The sequence below is a fragment of the Ixodes scapularis genome, unplaced genomic scaffold (assembly GCF_016920785.2).
Source record: "Ixodes scapularis isolate PalLabHiFi unplaced genomic scaffold, ASM1692078v2 PGA_scaffold3__209_contigs__length_174095766, whole genome shotgun sequence".
In the NCBI taxonomy this organism is placed as follows: domain Eukaryota; kingdom Metazoa; phylum Arthropoda; class Arachnida; order Ixodida; family Ixodidae; genus Ixodes; species Ixodes scapularis.
Genome location: NW_024609868.1, coordinates 130,613,094 through 130,634,700, shown reverse-complemented (window position 1 = coordinate 130,634,700; position 21,607 = coordinate 130,613,094). Strand labels below are relative to the sequence as shown.

At 46.5% G+C, this 21,607-nt stretch overlaps 1 protein-coding gene across 1 annotated transcript in view; it reads left to right on the top strand.

Moving 5' to 3' along the window:
- LOC120841520 (neprilysin-11-like) overlaps positions 1-21,170 on the top strand; it is a 58,810-nt gene extending 37,640 nt beyond the window's left edge. Inside the window, exons 7-8 of the mRNA XM_040212435.1 lie at positions 4,792-4,899; positions 20,943-21,170. Coding sequence (XP_040068369.1) covers positions 4,792-4,899; positions 20,943-21,170 — 336 coding nt within the window. The remainder of the gene's footprint in view (positions 1-4,791; positions 4,900-20,942) is intronic.
- Positions 21,171-21,607: the final 437 nt, after the last annotated feature.

The following is a 21,607-nucleotide window of genomic DNA, read 5'->3' as shown; positions in this document are numbered from 1 at the left end:
ACTTATTACTCCTGCCAAAAAATGAGACGTGTGTAGGTTAGTTATAAACAAATCAAGTAATGTAGAGCATGTAGGAGTAATTCGGGTAGGTGAGGGGATCACGTTCACACATCCAAATTGTTGTAAAAGCTGTTCCAGGTTTCTTTTTGCAGGGGTGTCTGCAAGCATGTTAATATTAAAATCGCCGCCCATAATCATGTTGTATTTATTTTCATTTGCAAAACTCAAAATTGACTCAAGAAAATCAAAAAAGGTTTGAAGTTTCCCTTGTGGAGGCCGATACACAACGGCTACCACATTTCGATTTATGCACAAAGACAGAATTTCATAATCTTGGTTTACACACGAGTAATTAGACAGTATTTCGCATGAAAAATTCTGTTTTACCATCAAAGACACACCACCGCCCCGACCGGAGGTTCGATTTAGAACAAAATTGTTGTATAACGGTAGATTAAACATATGATTATCTTCGACATACCAAGTCTCGGTTAACATAATCACGTCGAACGACAACTTGAATTCACTAAAAAGCACTTCAAGCTCGGTTATCTTGTTTTTCACGGATTGTGTATTTATGTGAAAGAATTTTAATGATTCAGCATATTCTCTTCCACATACACTCTCAAAATCTGATGGCACAATGTAAACCGGAGTTACCATGATCGGGGTTTAACTAATATACTGACAGGTGTCAGCAGAATTTACACAATCTCATCCAGGTCACTTTCACTTTGCACAATGATGGCTCTTTCTCCGTCTTTCTGTCGAATGTATATCCTTCCATTCTTGTGCCAGACATATTTGTAATCATGATTTCGAGCCCAGTCCTTGGTTGCCGTGAGTAGAACTTTGTTTCGCTTTGTTAAATTTTCCAGAATAAAGCAATAAATCTTCAACCTGTTCAGTTCACTTTTCTTTGCAAGAAATGCATCTTTCACTGATTGCCTTGCAAAACGAACAATGATACCCGGCACCTTATCTCTGGCTGCAGGCAGCCTGTGTATCGAAACAACGTCAGTCACGCTAAGTTCCGGAACATTTATTTTTGAGGCCACGTCATTGACCTTCGAGAGAAGGTCTTCATTTTCAGATACGGGAATTCCATGAAACTCGAGATTTAATTTTCTGCTCTGCCATTCAAGCTCATTAACGTCCTGCATAAGCTGGTGGGCCCCACCGGATTGTTCTCGCCTTTCAAGAGCATCAACTCTTTTTTTATTTGGCTTATCTCCTTGTCCTGATGACGCACGTGGACGAGAAGTTCGTCGTATTGGTCCGACATTAATTGTACAGATTGCTCAATACTTTCTACAGTGTTCTTGAGCGTCATTAGCTTTTCTAGTTTTTCGTTGATACCTACAAGTATGCTTGCAACGTTATCATCTGACTCTTTCTTCGATCTACCACTCTGGCTACCCCTTGCCTTCACTGCCCTGCATGTCGGACAGTTCCACGCCTTCCTCCATGACTCTCCTTTCGTCTTGAAAGTAGATTCCGCGACTCCTGAGCAATCGCCAAAATGGTAGAAGTAGTCACACGCCCCACAAGACAAGGCTCCCCCATCGCTACAATTGTTGTTACACCGTGGGCAAACATCACTTTCATTACCGCTCATGCTTAAGCAAGTCGCATACAAATAAACAAGGGCATAAACACAAGTGAAGGCAGCAGCGGCAGCGTTGTAAAATCAAGAGTGGTTACAAATGGTGTCAAAAACTAACCTGCAAGTTTGCGGTTGAAATGTTTAGCCTGCGTCGACACGCTGCTGCCGCTGCCAAATGGTCCGGCGATGTCGTGCCTGTCCTCTTGTAGTAAATGGGCGTCGCTGGTATCGGTGACGATTTCGGCACGTGCTTATGACGAGGGCTGTTGCTGCTTGCGGCCGATTTCCTTGCTGGTGACAATTGGCAGCGTTCCCGATCGTACGTCTTTCCAGTTGAAATCTCCCCGTCAGCGCCTGCAAGTTTGCGGTTGAAATGTTTAGCCTGCGTCGACACGCTGCTCCCGCTGCCAAATGGTACGGCGATGTCGTGCCTGTCCTCTTGTAGTAAATGGGCGTCGCTGGTATCGGTGACGATTTCGTCACCGATACCAGCGACGTCCATTTACTACAAGCGACGCCCATTTACTACATTTACTACCTGCGACGCCCATTTACTACATTTACTACCTGGACATCAGCGTAAAAGCATTTTTTTTATTGTGGGTTATTTTTTTGTCTTTGTATTTATTTGAAATGATGCTAATTAGTTGAGCTCAGTTTTATTTGTGTCAGTCATTGAGTAGGAGAATATCCTTGCCAACATATCCAAAAGGACGGGTGTCCTGGCAGGTGAAAATCCTTAGGTCGCAGAATGCGGGTTTTCCCGTAGTCTGTGACCGCGGGAAAACCCGCGGTTACAAACTGGTTATTTAACAAAAGATCGCAAGCCCCAAAGACCCCCCCCCCCCCTCCCGCCTTCCATTCCATTTATGGGTATTTCTTATCTACAGTACTTGCGATTATCTAAAAATTCACATTGAACCTTACTACTTTAGAAGAAAGGTAAAGCCGCAAAAAATGTCAACCATTTACCAGCATACTACAGGTGTTCTTAAAAAATTACCGTTTCACCGATGTGGTTGCGTTTAGTACACCCACAGACAATCCTGAGTGTGGAACTAACTGAAATAGATTTTCACATTCCCTTTGTGATGTTTCATTGCGTGTTTTGTCATCGCAGTACCAAACATAAATATAAAAAATCAAGTGACTTGCGCTTTTGACACTGTTTGATTGGCCTGATTAGGTCGTAGTATCGGCTGAGTTTCAAGGTGAAACTAAATATAGCTCGCTAACGCAGAGTCCCGGTAGTTATGCTTCGTCCTGCTGCTGGCGCTTTTTTTTTTATCTATTTCTTATGGTGCCAATCAAAGGCAATCGGTCACAGGTAACGCAATCCGGGCTTTGATTCCATACGAATCGTATGGTAAATCTCGCACGTTACAAATAACGACGTCTAACGAATAAGACTTGCTGGCGCAAGTGAACTGGTGTAGGTTCATAATTTTAAGATTACCCGAGACTCCGGTGACGACCCAAAAACCGACAGCTCTGTCTCTCGTTTAATTTGCGACCCAAAAACATTGCTCTGTCTCTCGTTTAATTTGCAATCAATTTGCATACAAAGTATATTTACTTTTTTCGCGATTTTGAACAGTGCAACTACCTACATCCGCAGATTATAGTGACTATCAGGCGCAATTCTTCAACCGATACGTTTTCTCTTTTTTTTTTGGTATTTTTAATGGCAAAAAGGGGCGATGAAACGTGATCATCTCAAACCTTCATTTGAGTAATTTTAGCGCCACTACGGTTGGGTTAATGCATGATATAATTCGGAGTTCTCACAGGGTCATGTATTACAAGCCAGCTCTATTATATCATCACACGTTTAGATTTTATATTCCGGTATTGTTCTTGATTCTGGTATATTTAAGAATCATTGCATACAATACCTCTTTAGCGATATACCGACCCCACGAACACAATATATGTTATACCTAACTATTAGGGGCGAAGCCTTTTAGGGGCTAGCCATGTCCGTATGTCCGTCCGCCGTCGGGTGCACGCGCTCCTGCTCGTGAGCTCACGTGCTCAGGAGCACATGAGCACGTGCTCCTGTGCTCGTGAAGGGCAAAAAAAAAAAGAACCGCATCTCCACTACTAGTACACTGTATCTCCACGTGGTGAATCATGTTGATTGGGGTGAAGCTCTGGTGGTGCTTGTCTGCGTAGACGGTGAGCCGCAGCCTTTCGTTCGTTTTCATCCATGTCAGAAAGAAAATGTGTGGTATGAAACGTGGTTATATACGAATTTGAGCATTTTACCGCAGCGTGACATGAATGAAAACGAACGAAAGGCTCGGCATGCTGCGGCTCAGCGTCTACGCAGACAAGCACCACCACACTCTAAAAAAAAGCCCGTGGGTCTGTTTTCCCGCACAACCCTCGGAGAGCCAATCACAACAACTTACGGAGGCAGCTCAGCGAATGACAATGCCGAAACATATGTTTAGACCAAAAAACGCAGTCTGCGTTGTGACATTAAGCAATGCAAGCGTGACGTTTTGCATTGCTTAAAGTCACAACTCAGACTGTGTTTTTTGGTCTAAACATATGTTTCGGCATCGTCATTCGCTGAGCCGCCTCTCTAAGTTGCAGGGATTGGCTCTCCGAGTGTTGTGCGGGAAAGTGGACGCACGGGTTGTTTTTTTTTAGAGTGCAGAGCATTGCCCCAATCAACATCATTCACCACGTGGAGATGCGTTTTTTTTTTGTTTTTTGTTTTTTTTTGAGCGAAAGTGGGTTTTTTTAAATTCATATACTCTTGAAGCTCCCAAAGGTACAAGACATATTATACCTAACAATTTATCTGAGCGATCGAGGGCCTATTAAATGAAGTGCAATGGTGCATGTATTGCATTGAAACTTATGCACATCTCGTTATGGTTTTTATAGCTATGGTGTCTGCGAAAAGTCTAAATAGGTAACGTTCTGAACCAAATGAAACACCGGGCGTTTGGTTGAGACTTTAAATAATATATGTACTGAATGGAAGCTGGTCATACTGATTATTTGTCAAAATAATAAAGCGGCCTATTAGAATTGCCAGGTACCACACGTTTAACTCTGTTCCTTACAAGGTGAACCCGCGAAACAAATAATGTAAAAAACAAAAACAATTAATCACACCCAGTTGAAAATTGTTTGTCAAACAAATCACTAAATCCCATTTCGCTCCGTAGGCCTACAGGGTTTACATGACCAAGTACGAAGAATTATACAAGACCATAATCATCGAAGGCCTCGATTGGTACACTCAAGACCAAATATTTTTTATATCATACGCTATGGTGAGTAAATATGGGACCGTTTTATAATCATAACGATTATCACTGTGTAAAACAAAAAGCTAGCGAAGTTTCGAAAACAAAAACCTAGGCAGGAACATTTTGTTATACCATGAAATGATAGGTCTCACAGATCCTGACCCCGTGTTTTCGTCCTATACAGACAATGTGCGAGAAAGTACGCCGACGCTCCCTTTATTTTTTCCTTCACGCAAGCCACCGTATTCCAAATCATTACAGGTGAGGAGATAGTTTCATAGTGCTTCTTATTTAACTTGGGTTTTAAACGCGATAAATTAATGAATGTTTCGCGACATTCTTAAGAAGAACTGGTACAGAATATTTGTTTATTTGTATTTAAATATCGCTCAAGGCCAATAAGTTTACTAGAAAGGCGATGTTTTTCTTGCAACCCTGTGCTTTCTGAAGATCATAATTATGTAACCTTTTCTCTGATCGTCAAAAATAAACATCCGACTTCCACCAGTAAATAAATAAACTTGTCGGCATTATTTTGATAAACCAGGGGAACATGGGAATGTGACGTTCGAATTTTATGCCTGCGTTATTCGTGGGATCTGCTTAGCTATATTTGGTTTTGGGGGAGCTTTTTGTGGTTTTGGCTGCGTTGCACACACGACGTGTGCTCAACGGGTTTATCTGATTGATCAAGATAAAATTTCTTCGTGAGTACGAGAAGTAGGGCTTTATTGGAGTCCATGGGTTGACCAAATATTTACTAGGGAACATTCCTTACTCCGCAATATTCAAGTGGCCTTGGCGCCGACGGATTTTGCGTAGGTAGAACGGCTGGGTGTCCGGTGTTTGTAAGAGTAAATATCTTGGCAATCCACACGTAAACAAAAATATTAAATACCATGTTTTCGGGGCTCCTTCTACCATTTAGGTATATAAATTGTGAAACGTAGATATGGCCTAGAGCGCTTCCATGGCGTATTTTCGGTGTTCAAGCCAATATTCATTGGGTAAGGTTAAGAACGAGCAACTGCTCGAGGCCGCGCACGTAAATATTCTTAAGATTGGGGATCGATTTGTCTGGAAACATTAATTGTGGAGGTTTCACTTCGTCTCCTGTCTCGTAGTACGGTACAATTTTATGTAGGATCAATATTGTACTCGGTCTATCAAGTGCCGTATGAAATTCGGTGCTTCACGATTCAGTACTTAGATACTCATTGTCTCGCACTTTCGGAATGTCAAAAAAAAAAAAAAGAAGCCTCATTAAAAAAAGGTATTATTCTTGTTTCTAAACTCCAAATCACGAATGAGTCGGAAGGAAGCGAGTGTTGGACGAATGCCGTTTGCATATTTTGGTTTAATTCGCTCCGTCATATAGGGATACCAAGAAAAAAAGTTTCTTGAAAATTGAGGTAGAGGTCGCTGATATATCGTATCAAAATGAACTAATTATATTTATCGTAAATATTCGAGAAAAAGATATATATAAAGAAATACGCCTCCGTCCTTATTTATTGCAGCGCTTTATTCCGTTTCACGATACGATGAACCACAGCCAACTCTACGACCCATCGAAGCCAATCTAAATCCGTGTGAGTGCCGAGTTGCCTACGGGACGAGAGCAGCGACGCACTTAACGCGTGATCACGTGATACTTTCCCAGGTCTCGATTGGCCGGGATGGACGGTAGCGTCCGCGGCAGTCCATCGTAAGGGTAAACGGAGTATAGATCTCATACTTAGCTTTGAGTATTCGGTAGTAGTGCAGAATCACACTAGATAGTTTAATTTATGTCGATATCATTCGAAGATAAATTTCGGCCTACAGCGTACTTTTCTCTTTCTTTGACCTTTCAGAACAAATCTTCCGCTTATGAACTTCGAACGGTTCGCAGAAGCTTTCAACTGCCCCCTTGGATCGCCAATGAATCCGGAGCTGAAGTGCGACGTCTACTGACTTAGTCATCAGTGCGGTCGATCTGAGATGACTACTAAGAACATTGCTTCAAAAGATATCACGTTGCAAGTCTTCTCTTCTTTTCAAGAATCTACGCAATCTAAAAGAAAGCTTGCTAATTATATATATAGATTTTTGTTGATTCATGTTGGTTTTATTAAATATAGAGGAAAACGTCGAGCGCAGGTTTTCTCGCCTTAACGTTGGAGGTTTTCATAAAAAAATATTCGTTTTATATCTGCCACGCAGGCCTTTCTTTTATTTTTATTTTTTCAAATGCAAAACAAGAGGGTTGCAAAATAATGTTTTACAGCGAAGCTGTTTATGGCTAAGGTCCCACGGGTTTTCGTGTGTGGCAATAAAAATGACGTCACGACCTCGTGATGTCATGTGACATCAATTTCTCCGCTAAATTTAGCGGGGAAATAGACGCCACGTGACCTCAACACCAATCCTGTTTCCCCGCTATATTTAGCGGGAAACTGTCCCCCCCCCATGTAGCGGAGAAATTTCCCCGCTAAATTTGACGGAGAAAATGACTTCACGACTTCGTGTCATGTGACGTCAATTTCCCCGCTAAATTGAGCGGGAAAATTAACGCCACGTGACCTCAACACCAATTTAGTTTTCCCGCTAAATTTAGCGGGAAAATGACGTCATGACTTTGTGTCACGTGACGTCAAATTGCTCCCTAAATTTAGCGGGGAAACTTTACCGCTAAATTCGGTGGAGAAATTTTCTTACTAAATTTAGCGGGGAAACTTTACCACTGAATTTGGCATAGAAATTTTTCCGCTAAATTTAGCGGGGAAATTTACGTCAAGTGACCTCACAGCCAATTCAGTTTCCCCATTAAATATAGCGGGGAAGAAGACGTCACAGCTTCGTGTCACGTCACCCAAGAACAAATTCAGGGGCAGAAAGAGAGGGGGAGAAAAGGAGGAGCAGGAAAGCGCACCGCCCTCTCTTTGCCGTAGACCCAAGCGCTTACGTGCCTAATCTCCTTTACTTCCGCCGGGTGGCGGTCCCGTCACGCGTGTCTAGTTTCTTCCGGCTTCTTGGAGCGGCGATAGTCCTCGACATGTCTGTGCGTGGTGTTCGTCACGATTATCACCGATTAAACAATAACCGTGTTCGTACCTTCGTTCAAAATGCTGTGTCGCATCTGTGTTGTGTGCTTAAAAAGGGATACTGAACCGAAATTTCGAACTCACAAAACAAGGCTGGACAGATAGGCGGGACGGTGCAAAACCCAAAAACATCTCTCATACAGCGATATCTCAAACGGATCGCCATATTTTTAGAAAAGAAGCGCCCGACTGAACCCGGCCGACGAGGCCGACAAGGCAAGGCACATCACGATTCTTATTCCCTCTCCTCCTCACTACGTCCCGTGTCGAGCTGGTGAACCGAAGCGAGGAGGAGAGAAGCGAGGCCGCTCCCCCTCACTCTCAAGTTCTCCCGGAGGACAGTGATGTCAGAGGCCTCGCTTGATGGCGCCCTTCTTTTCAAAAAGTGCGGCCATCCGTTTGAGATATCGATGTACGAGCAATGTTTCGGAGTTCGTAAAGTCCCGTTCAACGCTTCTAGAGCCTTATTTTGCGAAATTCAAATTTCGGTTCAGTATCCCTTTAACAGCTTCGCTGATCACCCACCTTCACAGAGTGGAATGGCTCAACACTTTTTTCTCGTATAATCTACAAGATACGGGTGGTGGTGTGAGCTCACAAAACGCACGTGTATTCGGGTGCTGGTCTCACCAAACACGTTGTTTGATCCAATTTTTTGGACAATTACGCAGGTTACCACTACGGAAATATAACATACGACTAGTTTTTGTAATAATCGTGAATATTAAATTTAATACGATGATTTAATATCTTATAATCTTAATATGTTGCTTTCCTTGCTTATAGCTAAATATTCAAAAAGAGTGTTAGTCAAAGTAATTCCCCAGGCACTTCACAATAATGCTTCGATTCAATGCCTGATCATCAATAAAATAGCATGTTGAATGACGTCAAGTTTCATCGCCAAATTAGGAGGGAACGCACCTTCAAGCCCCATGGAGAATACATGCAGTTGTTCACCGTTTTAAAAGCATTTTCACGTGATAACCACCCTATGAATTTTTCTGTATTTTTTTTTCTCTGAAGACATTGACACTTTATGAGGGTTTAAGTATCACAAATTTCTAACCTCATTTTTAATTATATTCTTACACAAATCGTAAAATTGTGCAAAATCAGCTATTTTGACACTTCGCGTTCGAAGGCACTTTACGAGATTCATTGAATAAGGAGTACGTCAAATTTTTCGATTAACCCTTTCGAATTTTCATGCAGGATCGATTGGCATATAAAAGTATTTGATGTAAGTTTATCCGTTTCTTAATTACTGCAAAATAAAAAAGCAGTGTGTCGGAGCTTTGCTTTCTTTATTTTTTTTTTTTTTTTTGTATATTTTATTGCAGGAGGTGATGCTCGCTGTACATCCGTTCCGATCCGTCCGTCCAAAGTCGTGACGTAGTTATCGGTGTTCTTCCTTGCTTTCATATGCTTTCAGTCTGCCTGTCCGTATGTGTGTTGAGCGTTGCTCTCCCTATCGGATTTGTCGCTGCTGGATCGGATCGCGTGTTTCGTGTTTCCGCCGGCCGTGAAGCTACGAGTCGCAAAAAGCCCTCGTATGGCAAGCGAAAGCGCCGGAAACGTTTTATTTCTGATCGTGCTTCTGTGGAAGCCACAGGTGATGAGGTTTGTGATCCTGAGCACTCGCATGGAATAGCCCGCATGTTTCCGTGTCCGGGAGAAAAGACGGCAGTTGGAGTGGTGACCGCACAAGACTTAGTGTCCATTCTCCCTGGTGAAATAGAACTGGTATGTTCTGTAGCAGCCGTAGTCGGTACTCTGAGAGCTCAGCTGGAGAACCCAGAACCAACTCCGTTGCAAATGCTGGAGCTGCCGACGTTTTGGGTAACGCGCAACCTGCCGCATCTATGTTAGAAGGCCGTCCTGTCATCGACATTTGGCATTTCTTTCAGTCCGTGTAGGATAGCTGTGATCATGCCCGATTCAGTTGCACGTTCACAGATAGGGTCTTCGTATCGGAAACGAGATACGGTCTGCGTAGTTCCTTTACGTTTTGTGGCATTATATGCAACCAAAAGGCGGTCATTGAGATGGAATTGCCTCCTCAAACGGCGAAATGCATGGACATGAACGCTGCTGCACTCTCGGGAATACTTTCCATTGAATGCGGGTTCTAGAATTTCTCTTAGCTTTTACCGGCGGTGAACGTACCGTCAATGCGCAGCAAGACATATTCGAGGTGTGACGAGCCTTTGGCACAAGGCGTTCAAGCCGCTGCTTTGGAAACTATGGAAAAGCCTGGTGACGAAGAATTCAGGCTCGCGAGGGAATGCGGCGACTTTGACGAGGAAGACTGGTCACTTGTGAGTGTAATTGCTGACGGCGCCTGGTCAAAGAGGTCGTACAAAACCAAATATGGCGCCGCTTCTGGTGTAGTAAGTACATTTTTCTTTACAACCCGCATGTAAACTCATGCATATACAAGGTGTTTGTGTTTAATTACAATATACTTACAAGAAAGGCGGGGAGGGTGACTACATGACTTGCCTACTCTTTGATTAGGGGATTTATGGCTTCTTATTGAAGACTTTTTCCGTCCAATTTTGTAGACGGTCGACGCTTACTGGAAGACTGATCAATTGACCGATCTCACGAAGCGTTCGGCACATGGAACAAGCTGGCTGGAGCTCTGCACCCGCGGCCAGCTTGTCACAAGAACAGAAACACCAAGTTCCGTTGACGCATTGCGGCAGCTGTGACCAGTCTTGTACACCAAAGTCGCCTACATGTACAGAGTCTTGTACTTTGTACTCGCCTGCACATGATGAACATGTCACACAACGGCACACAGCACTAGACCTCATGGTCCACACTGGTCCTCATGCCCCCAAAACTTGGCGAGTCTCGCCTGGCACACTACTTTCAGACCATCACCTTATCCAGACCACATTTCACACATAAGACCCGAAAGCATATCCCTACACAAACTGGGACCGTTTTCGCCGGGCTCAAAACGCAGAGTCATGAGTTGATTACGCTTCCTGGACAAAGGCTTGCTCCGAAAAGCGCGATCCTAGGCTACCACTAACATGCATGCGGATCTCCCGGCTGATCATCCCGATCCCAACCTTATGAACCTGTTCAAGCGCCGCAAACGCTTGCTCACCCGTATTCGCACCTAACCACGAAATTCACAATTCTGACAGGCACTACAAAACCCTGGACGCTGATGTTTTCAGCCACTGTACTACACTCGCCATTACGAACTGCAATAATAATAATAATAATAATAATAATTTTTATTTTTGCATCCGTATGGGTTACAGACGCCGGAGCCACGGACAAAAAGTCAACAAATGTTGACTTGACGGGGTCCGGGCCCCGTGCACTTGGCAGACAGCTATGGCGATACAAAAATAACTGCAGAGATTACAGCAATACGTAAAATACATATATAAAAGAGACCTAGGTTTCACAGGTTAACGAAAACAGCTCTATACAAAAAGTAAGTACAATGACTTAGGGTTTATATTGTAGATGTCCACGTCATCTACGCAATATTTGTTTAGCAATGAGGTTAGATTATGTTTTAAAGACTGGTAACTGTAGTTCGTGCGAAACGGAAACACTTTCCATTCCTCGGAGTAGCGGGTGCAAATGGTGGGTATGTTTTTGATTAATCCCGATGTCTGTTTCAGAAAATTAATAGATTCAGGGGAAGAAAAAAGAAATGATCGAGTCAAAAGGTACTCATAAAAACGATGTATATTTATAATTTTGTATCGTGAAAATAGAGCCTCTGTGTGGGCTAAGAAATGAACGTTTCCAACAAAGCGCAAAACTTTTTTTTCGCAATCGCATCTGCAACACAGTTAATAGCACCTTTCACACCAAATCGCTTTGGTATCTACTCCGTCTCCTCCTTGGTCCATTACCTACCCCACTTCCCACCCTTGAAACAAATATTTTCCGGTATGGTCCAGACCACGCGGTCCAGACACTCTATTAGAGCACGTCACCGAACAGTACATACCTCCTCCGTCTTTTCCCCTCTACCCCAAGTAGTCAGGCCCTCCCAATTCAAATCTAGATCAACCCTTTACACTCCCCGAACTGGACCTCGCTCTGGCCTAGAATAACGCCGCGACAAGCCCAGGCGGGGATCAAATCACCTGTAAGGATCGACGAGGGCTCCGTGGGTGGGCCGTTAGCATTAGGGAGATTTGGCTGGAGGGAGAACGTTGGTGTAAGCACTTCCCGTGGCGGGCGACCTCGAGAGACAGGCGTACTACATGACGCGAGGTTCGAAAGGCGCGTTTTCTGCCAAGAGAATCGAAGCGTGCGTTCCGGGCCGGGAGAACTCAGTGGCTCTGTCCGGCGCTGTTTACTCGGCGCGTTTACATCGGTTTAATCTTTCTCGCCCGAGTGTGAGGGGTCGTGACAGAACGGCAATGTCAGACCGCGTCTGGCAGAATGAATTACCAGATGGCTCACTTGGTCGGCGCCATCCACACCGGGGTCGGTTGTCAGCTTCACCTGGCGAGAAATTGTTTTACTTGTATCCGAACCAGCCCGACCTTTGACCGTGAGATCTACGCAGACCATGGGTTCCCACACGGGAATATAAGCAATTGCCACGTGGCGAGAAAGTGAGCCGATTGGTTGGCAGTGGGAAACGCCTGTCTCACGACGCGTCGAGGATTCGCCGGTCCACTAATAGAGGACACACCAACGAGTGACTTTGATGGCAAACTCAGCAAGTGAGTTTAGTTTGTGCTGGGGCTCGAGAGCTGTCGCTCCGTGATCGAGTCAGGTCGTGGGATTCCGAGGGACTTCTGTCCCCGTAATCGGGATGTAATCCCACGAGCCAGCCAACTCTCGAGCTTGGATTAGCTAACACCCGACCACCTCCTTACCAACCCCGTTCAGGGGAAGTTCCCCTTTTGCAGTATTGTTTTTCTTTGTAGTTGCATTTGCTACCAAAGTATTAAATTGTTTATTGAAAAGTAATTCCCAAAGTCAACTGAATTAGTCGTCGACGGCCAAGGGAAGCAGGTTCATCTCCGGCAAGACCCGCCCAACTTCCCACAACGAAGTCCGTCACCCCATCCGGACCTGGTCGACGGCGCAAGGTGACTCAGCAACCAAAAAAAAAACCCGTACTGGCGCAGTCGACAGGTTTGGCTTTGACGACTTCAAAATACCAGTAAACATCACCGAGCGGCAACAGATTGTGGGGATTCTTGTAGTCTCCCTTCCCCGATGGCTGTAATAACGGCCGCGGGTCGGGACACTCGTCCTCCTTCGCCGTGAGCTCCGACCTGCTCGTGAAGCGGAGGGTCCACTGTCTTTGGGGGGGGGGGGGGGGGGGGGGGCTGCTCTCACTCTTTTTCGAGGGGACCGATTGCCGTTCCCCCGCTCGGATGAGGATCACTGCTGTCAGGCAAGGATGCTTAGCCACTTGTTTATCCGCTTTCGGGAAAGGGACACGTCCGCTGACCGCGAAAGAGGTAGGACGTGTGTCGGCGACTCCTCCGACGCTTCCGCTGTCTTGGCTCCCCGGAACCTCGCGTCTGGCAGGTAAGGACTTTCTCTTACCTTGCCGGCGCTTGGAGCATTTTGGATGGGGACATTGCAGTTCATTTTAGCAGTGTTCTAATAAATGCTCTTGAACTCTTTCTTTACTGTGGTACGTGTGTCTTCTCTTCCGCTATATTCAAAGGGAGTGAGACAAGGTAGACGATCATTGGCAAAGACGGAGGTAATTTATACAACCGACCCGCGGTAATGTAGCCCTAAACGTCGTCTATATTGCCGCGGAGATGGGGGGACCGCGAAACTAGGTTTGACGTCTCCTCTGAGATATCGCCGCTGTTGAGACAACCCTTTGGTTACTCTATCGGTACCTGTGTTGGTAGCAATATCCCACAAGATTGACTACCGCAGAGAGCCCCCACGTCAGAGACAGATTAGCGTCAAGGGAGCCCACTGTCAACCCGTGCCATCCAGTTCAAGGGAGAGTCCGCGTTGCCGGTGAGTGGAACCTTCACGTTTCTTTGGTGTGTGCGCAGACGTACGAGTCAGTTGGCAGGAAACAATGAAGAAATCTGGGGATAGAGCGAAAAAATGAAAGCCGTTTACAACTCCCTGTAACACCGAATGGGAGCGCAGCTCTTGAGGAGGAGAAGGGTACTGGGGGGGTGAAGTGACCTGGGGGGGGGGGGGGTCACGTGACCTTGGGGGGTCACGTGACGATGCCGATGATGTGATCAGTGACGTCACAGATGACGTCATCAGTGACGATGACGATCCGGACTCCGATGACGTCGTCAGCGATGATGACGATGACGATGCGGATGTCGGCGACGTCATCAGTGACGTCACTGATGACGTCATCTGTGATGATGACGATGACGATTCGATGCCGGTGACGTCATCAGTGACGTCACTGATGACGTCATCAGTGATGATGACGATGACGATGCGGATGCCGGTGAGGTCATCAGTGACGTCACTGATGACGTCATCAGTGATGATGACGATGACAATGCGGATGCCGGTGACTTCATCAGTGACGGTGACGTCACCGGCATCCGCATCGTCATCGTCATCATCACTGATGACGTCACCAGTGACGTCATCAATCACGTGACCCCCGCCGAGGTCACGTGACCTCGGCGGGGTCACGTGACCCTAGGGGTGGTCACGTGACCTGGGGTGTCACGTGACTTCGGGGGGGGGGTCACGTGACCTCGGGGGTCACGTGACCTCAGGGGGGTCACGTGACCTTGGGGTGACCTTGGGGTCACGTGACCTTAGGATGACCTTGGGGGCCACGTGACCTTGGGATGACCTTGGTTACGCCGACGCCGACGCCAACGGCGACGCCGACGCCGCTCAAGCCGGGAACGGGCCCCTAAGAGCTGCGCTCTAAAATGCGGAAAGGACAGAGGGACCGACAGAGGAGCGGAAGGTTCAGAAAGTCGGTCCAGCGACGAGCGCGCTGCCCATGCGCGCGTGAAAAACATGCTGCGCATGAATAATGCGCACCAAATCGCCATGTTGAGGCTCAGACTCGAGAGCTAGGTAAGAATCGCGGCAGTCCGTGGACAATGCGTCGGTGGCGTAGCTACCGTGGCGACCGGAATGGGCAGGATAGACCAGAGGCCGCTAGTACCGACGCGGGGTAATGTGGGTCAGACGGCCCGCCCGAACTCGCGGAAAAAAACGCTGACGGCGGGGACGCGCTTCCCGACGAGGGAGAGAAAGGGCTGTTGCTCGAGTTGCAAAGGGGCGACGAGACCCTCCGTTTTGCTTGGGCGAACGCGAAGGGTGTCGGGGGCGGCATGTTCGTCCGTGATCGGCTGTTTTTCCAGAAGGACACAGTAGACGGAACCAGGGTGCACCAGCCGGTTTTGCCCAGGGAGAGGCGCGCCGAAAGTTTGGAGCTCGCCCATGAATCTCTCTGGGAGGGCCATCTTGGGTGCAAAAAGACTAGGGTGAGGATTAAGGGCAGCTTTCATTGGCCTGGAATTGACGCTGGTGTCCGAGAGCATTGTCGTTCTTGCCATGGCTGTCAGATTAGATTGGATAGAACCGTGAGACACAGAGGTCCCAGTACACCGCTCACGCGGCCGGGGAGACCGTTCCGAGTCGTCAACATCGACCTAATTGGCCCACTTGACACTGGGGACACAAATATGCGCTGTTTGATCGACCTTCGCACGCGCTGGCCAGAGGTCTTTGCGTGATCTCATGGCAAATGCGTCTTGCGACACAATGCTGAATATTTTCAGCCGAACGGAAATACCACTGACTCAGCGCTGCGCCCACCCGAGAGCATGGGTGGTTCCACTTGCCGCGCGGCCTGACTTATATATCCTAGGAGTGTGGCCTCCCTGCTGTGTACGTGCGTGAAAAAGAGACTTCGTCAAACCTTCTGACTGCTGTGACTTGAAGTTTTCCAGTGCACAAGCCTAGAGACAATTGTTTTGCGAATCTTTTTTTCGTTGTTGTTTTGTTTGTTTCGATGCGCGGTTATTGCAGCAGGCGTGTTCTGCTCAGCGTTTCATCTTCCTTCTTTTTTTTTTTTGCTTTCTTGCGTATTCGTTGATGCATGCATTGTGACATGTGCGAGTATTTCCTTTTTAGTGACGGTACTGTCATTCAATATGGGGACAATGCATGGCGCGTGACTAATGGCGTCTTTTGTTTCTTTTTGGTTTTGCAACGTTGAAGAGCTCGGTTATGTCACTTGCATACGTACTCATCTTCAGTATTATGCACTTATGTTTACGAAGATACCTTTTTTTTACAACGCTAGTTGCGTCTTTTGCACCGTATGTAGAAATGCAAATGATGTCTTCGATCCTTTTTATTTGTTTGACTCTTATATGTGCCCTCAGTCCAACAAGAGTCTAAAGGGGGGAGGTGTAAGTATCGACGAGGGCTACTCGGGTGGGCCGCTAGCACCAGGGAGATTTCACTGGGAGGAAAGCGTTGGTGTAAACACTTCCGGTTGCGGGCGACTTCGAGAGACAGGCGTATTCTACGACGCGAGGTTCGGAACGCGCGTTTTCTGTAGAGAGAATCGGAGCGTGCGTTCCGGGCCGGGAGAACGCAATGGCTCTGGCCGGCGCTGTTTACAGGGCGCGTTTACGTCGGTTTTGTCTTTCTTGTCGGAGTGTGAGGGGTCGCGACAGAACGGCAACGTCAGACCGCGTCTGGCAGAATGAATTACGAGATGGCTCACTTGGTCGGCGCTATCCACACCGGGGTCGGTTGTCAGCGTCACCTTGCGAGAAATTGTTTTCTTGTATCCGAACCAGCCCGACCTTTGACCGTGAGATGTACGCAGACCGTGGATTCTCACCCGGGGAATATAAGCAATTGCCACTTGGCGGAAAAGTGAGCCGATTGGTTGGCAGTGGGAAACGCCTATCTCACGACGCGTCGAGGATTTGCCAGTCCACTAATACTGGACACACCAACGAGTGACTTTGATGAGAAACTCAGCAAGTGAGTTTAGTTTGTACTGGAGCTCGAGAGCTGACGCTCTGTAATCGAGTCAGGTCGTGGGATTTCGAGGGACTTCTGTCCCCGTAATCGGGACGTAATCCCACGAGCCAGCCAACTCTCGAGCTTGGATAAGCTAACACCCAACCACCTCCTTCCCAACCCCGTTCAGGGGAAGTTCCCCTTTTGCAGTATTGTTTCTCTTTGTAGTTTCATTCGCTACCAAAGTATTAAATTGTTTGTTGTAAAGTAATCCCCAAATTCAACTAAATTAGTCATCGACGGCAAAGGGAAGCAACTTCGTCACTGGCAAGACCCGCACAGCTTCCCACAACGAAGTCCGTCACCCCATCCGGACCTGGCAACCCGGATGGCGCAAGGTGACCGAGCAACAAAAGAACCCGTACTTCACATACTGTAAAACCATTTATTTTCGCGGCCCCTATTTTTCGCGAATCGGTCACAGATGACATAATCGCGACCACTAAATTTCGCGAATTCCAGACGCCTGCATTGAAAATCTTAAGGACCGAAATTTTCGCGCGCCCTTAAATTTCGCGAATTTTTCAATTCGCGAAATTCGCGAAAATTGGGGGCTCGCGAACATTAAGGGTTTTACAGTATAATATGCTGAAAAATCTCCCCGACACTGACAAAGAATTTCTTCTTTCCCAAATTAATCCTCACTGGGAAGCTGGTACCCTCCCCACCGAATGGACTTCCTACATTATGTCCATTTTACCGAAACTTGGCAATGCGCCACTTTTGCAAACTTTCCCGTCTCCCATTCCTCTTGTGTTGGAAAGACCATAAAACGTATGGCGCTTACACGTCTGAAGGATCTTCTCGATAAAATTAATTTTGTTCCTCACAACCCAATTGACTTCCGCCCTCATATTTCCACCCAGGATCTCCTTCTCCTACTGCAAGAAACGTTCCTATCGCCTACAGGCAGTCAGCTTCATGTGCTCGTGACAGCTGACGTCCGCAAAGCCTTCGATACCCTGCCACACGATTTAATATTCGGTCTCCTCCACGAGATAGGCTGTGGTTCCTCTCTGCACTTTTATATCTCCGCATTTCGCCGTTCTCGACGGGTCTAATTTCGGCTTGGCGACAGCCTTTTCCCTTCTATCACTCTCACCCGTCGCACCCATCAGGGTGCCGTATCCTCCCCACCCCTCTGTAACTTCGGTTTTGCTCCACTCGCTTGGACCCTGTCCACAATACCTCACCTTCGCTCCCTCTTCTATGCCGAAAGAGGTAGAATCCATTCTCCAAACCGGTATTGATCTTATCGCACAGTTCCTCTCCCGCTAAGGCCTCCAAGCCGCTCCCGAGAAATCGGAGCTGCTGTTCCTTTCCCACTCCCAGTACCAGCGATCAGTGAACTCGCTTTTCTCCCTACACCTAAACAACCGCCCTATCCCTTGCCTTGTCTTGTCTATTGTCTGGTCGAGGGTTTTCCTCTCCAAGGCCATACATATGCAAAGGTGATACATACAACCATAAGCACCTGCCATCATTTGACACACCTGGACCGCCAGGGGGTTCGGAGACACGGTTGAATCGACAACCGCAGAACCAAACAGTTAGTTACAAAAAATTGTAAGGGTGCAGGCGAGCTGGTGGAAGTTAACCATAGTTTTGTTTAACCGTCGCCTCCTTGTGGCCTCTTTTCTTCTCGTCCCTTTTCCGAAATACCCCAGTCTCGGGTTAAACAAAACTATAGTTAGTTACAGCTTTTGCCTCAACCAAGGTGCTCAACACTCCCTCCGACTGTGTGCTTGCGCAAACACAGACAAAACGTATACAGTTCGCCCTTAATGCACTCTATAAAGCAGCTCTGCGCCATCCTATTTACATAGAAATTTCACGATAGAGGGCTCTCTCTCCCTCTTTCTACACTCTTCATGTATCACAGGGACCGTAAACTGGGTCGCCTCTCTGGCTCTATGCAAAGCTACTGGCTCCTGCAACGAGCTAGAATACGACCTATTGGTTTCCCCTTACGCACCCCTCAAAATCCTCTTCCCGACAACGATACGCCCCGCTCCCTGCCCACATGACCCCGGGCCTGCATGCTGTACGCCGTCAAGCCCGGGCCTTGCACCACCACGTTCTCCCACCTGATAACACCACATGCTACGCAGATGATTCCAATTCCCCTCCTCTCGGCGCCACAGCCTGTGTCATCGTGATGCGTTCCGCCACCTCTCCCATTACGTACATCGATGGCCCCTACTCAAACTCAACTTCTCCACTCACTTTTGGCGACGAGATTTTTTGGTGGCGCCACCTCGCGGTGGCCCTTCTGTGACGCAGCTGGTAGGATGCGAGTAGACGTCGCGCTATGTCAAAGCTCTAATCGGCTATGCTAGTTCGCATCTCTTGGCTTTAAAAACCGTTTATTTATGACATAATTGCGTATAACGATGTTGTGAGTTCTCTTTAATGGATAACAGCGCCTCGACGTTACTTTTTATATTAGAAGAGCTTTAAAATGTTCAAAAACAGGCCTGAAGCTTCACATCACAGTATTTGCGGCGTGCGTCAGGACTATTCACAGCCTCTCTGGTTCTTGTTTTCTTTTGGATCTGTAGAGGTTGCACTATCAAAAAGCTTTGCATTCACCAAAATAAATTATGTGCTCTCTTCTTAGCTGCGCACGCACGTACAGTTGTGTTGCAAAGCGCCGCAGACTTGTTTTAGCTACATTGAGCTTGCCGATACCGACGCTTCTATCCAAGCGTGACTCAACAGTTGCTACCGATTAAATTCTCGCTAGCAACTTTCGTTTAGAACCTCCTGTATCAAACACGTGGCAAGGAAGTTTGTCATATTACTACTACTGCTCGAAAGAAGGGCAGAAATTGTGATATACTCTTAAATTGTCGGCACTGGCCCGGCAAATTCAAACAATATATTCATTTCTTCTATCCTATTTTACTAATAATTGTTTACAAATTTAAAATCTCAAGCTGAGAAGCGCTACACTCATTATGCATGTACGAATCCGCAAAAATTAGACATACATTTTTTTTTATAATTTGTAGCAGGTGTATTCCTCGTCTTTTTGGGACGGTGAAGGCTCACTCACTTAGTAGATTTATTACCTCGATCGCGAGGGGGTCTCGCGCACGTTTCGTGTCGACCGGATGAATAAGCAGGGATTTAGTTGAAGCGACTCCGGAAGCCAGCCACCACTTCTCCCTGCCATTTATTTCGAGGAAATTTTTCTTAACTGGTTTACAAAATTCAAAAAGGAATCAACTCGAAACTAACAAGAGACCAGCACTCACAGAATACATTGGACCCAACAAGATACACGAAATAGCATTCACTCAAGTGTTTACTACAGACGCGAGAGGTTCTCAAATTTCGCTTTCCTATTTTCAATTTGATAAGACATTCTTTTTTTAGTTTTATTTTGTTCGAGTCATAATAAAAGTACACCCCATTCGCGTGTTAGATGTTGTTGTGGAATAAAGCGATAGATATTCAATTTTCATCATCCTGCTTTTTGCACTGTTGTAGAGAAAAGCACACCACCATTCGAGCGCTTCGACACCTTAGCCTCAAAAGTGTTCGTTGGAACGACTACGTGTGCCACGAGCGGTTTCAAACTTTAGGAAAGTGTCCTACCACAAATATTACTTGACCAAATAAACACAACGCGCGAAACAAGCTTTGCCACCCGTTACCCGAACAGGGAATGAAGCAAGCTAACGAGCCGAGGGATCCAAGATCTGCGCGGCCTGTCCCAATCTGTCCTACCCGTGATATCACAAACGATGATGATGATAGCTAAAAAAGTTCCCCCTGTAGTTTGCACACGCCGCTCAATGTGATTGCTGCCATATATGTGCATGCGACTCAACAACTTAACTCCCTTTCGCCGACTTCTTCGGTACCACATTTATACTTATTTCATGGAAGCAATTCAGGCGATTCGCGCGTGCCGCCTTCCCCAGGCTTTGCGCGACAACCTTTCCTCCGCCCTTTCAGAACTTTCCCCTTTACGTAGTCCTGCGCGTGCCAGGCCACACAGGGAGTGCCGGTAAGGAGTTGGCCCATCAACTTGCCTGCGAGACTCTTATCCAAGCACCGGTGGTCCCATGGCCTTTCCCGCTCATGGCGGACGAGGCACACTTTTACAAAACGACCCTGAAACAACACTACGCACAACTCCGAACCTCAGTGCAGACACTGCCGACACCACACCCCCAGCTATAGAACTGTGTTACTGTGTATTATAGCACATGCTCTCAAATATTTTATTCTATTATTTTGAGCAGTCGGAGTCCTCATCATCGTCTTGTGTGGTGTAATTAAAAGAGACCAACGGCGACGTCAGCACGCCACCCGAAATGTGACAGCCAGCATGAAAAAAAAAACAAAAAAAAAAAACGCTCCGTCCCAGTCTATTTGGCAGCAAGTCTTTGAGAAGGCGCTGAAGGTATTATCCAGTAGCACACAATATGCTGGTGATCTATGCTTTGGTGACAAAGTTGTGGCTGCAATTGCCGGCCTTGATTAATATAAAAAGAACCTCAGCAAGGTGAGGATCATGTAAGTTATATTCCAGATCAAACACTCTGCTTTAGTTAAGAACGTCTAAGAATAAAATTCATATTGTGCAGCTTGTTCTTTTTTTTTTAATCTATGTTTTA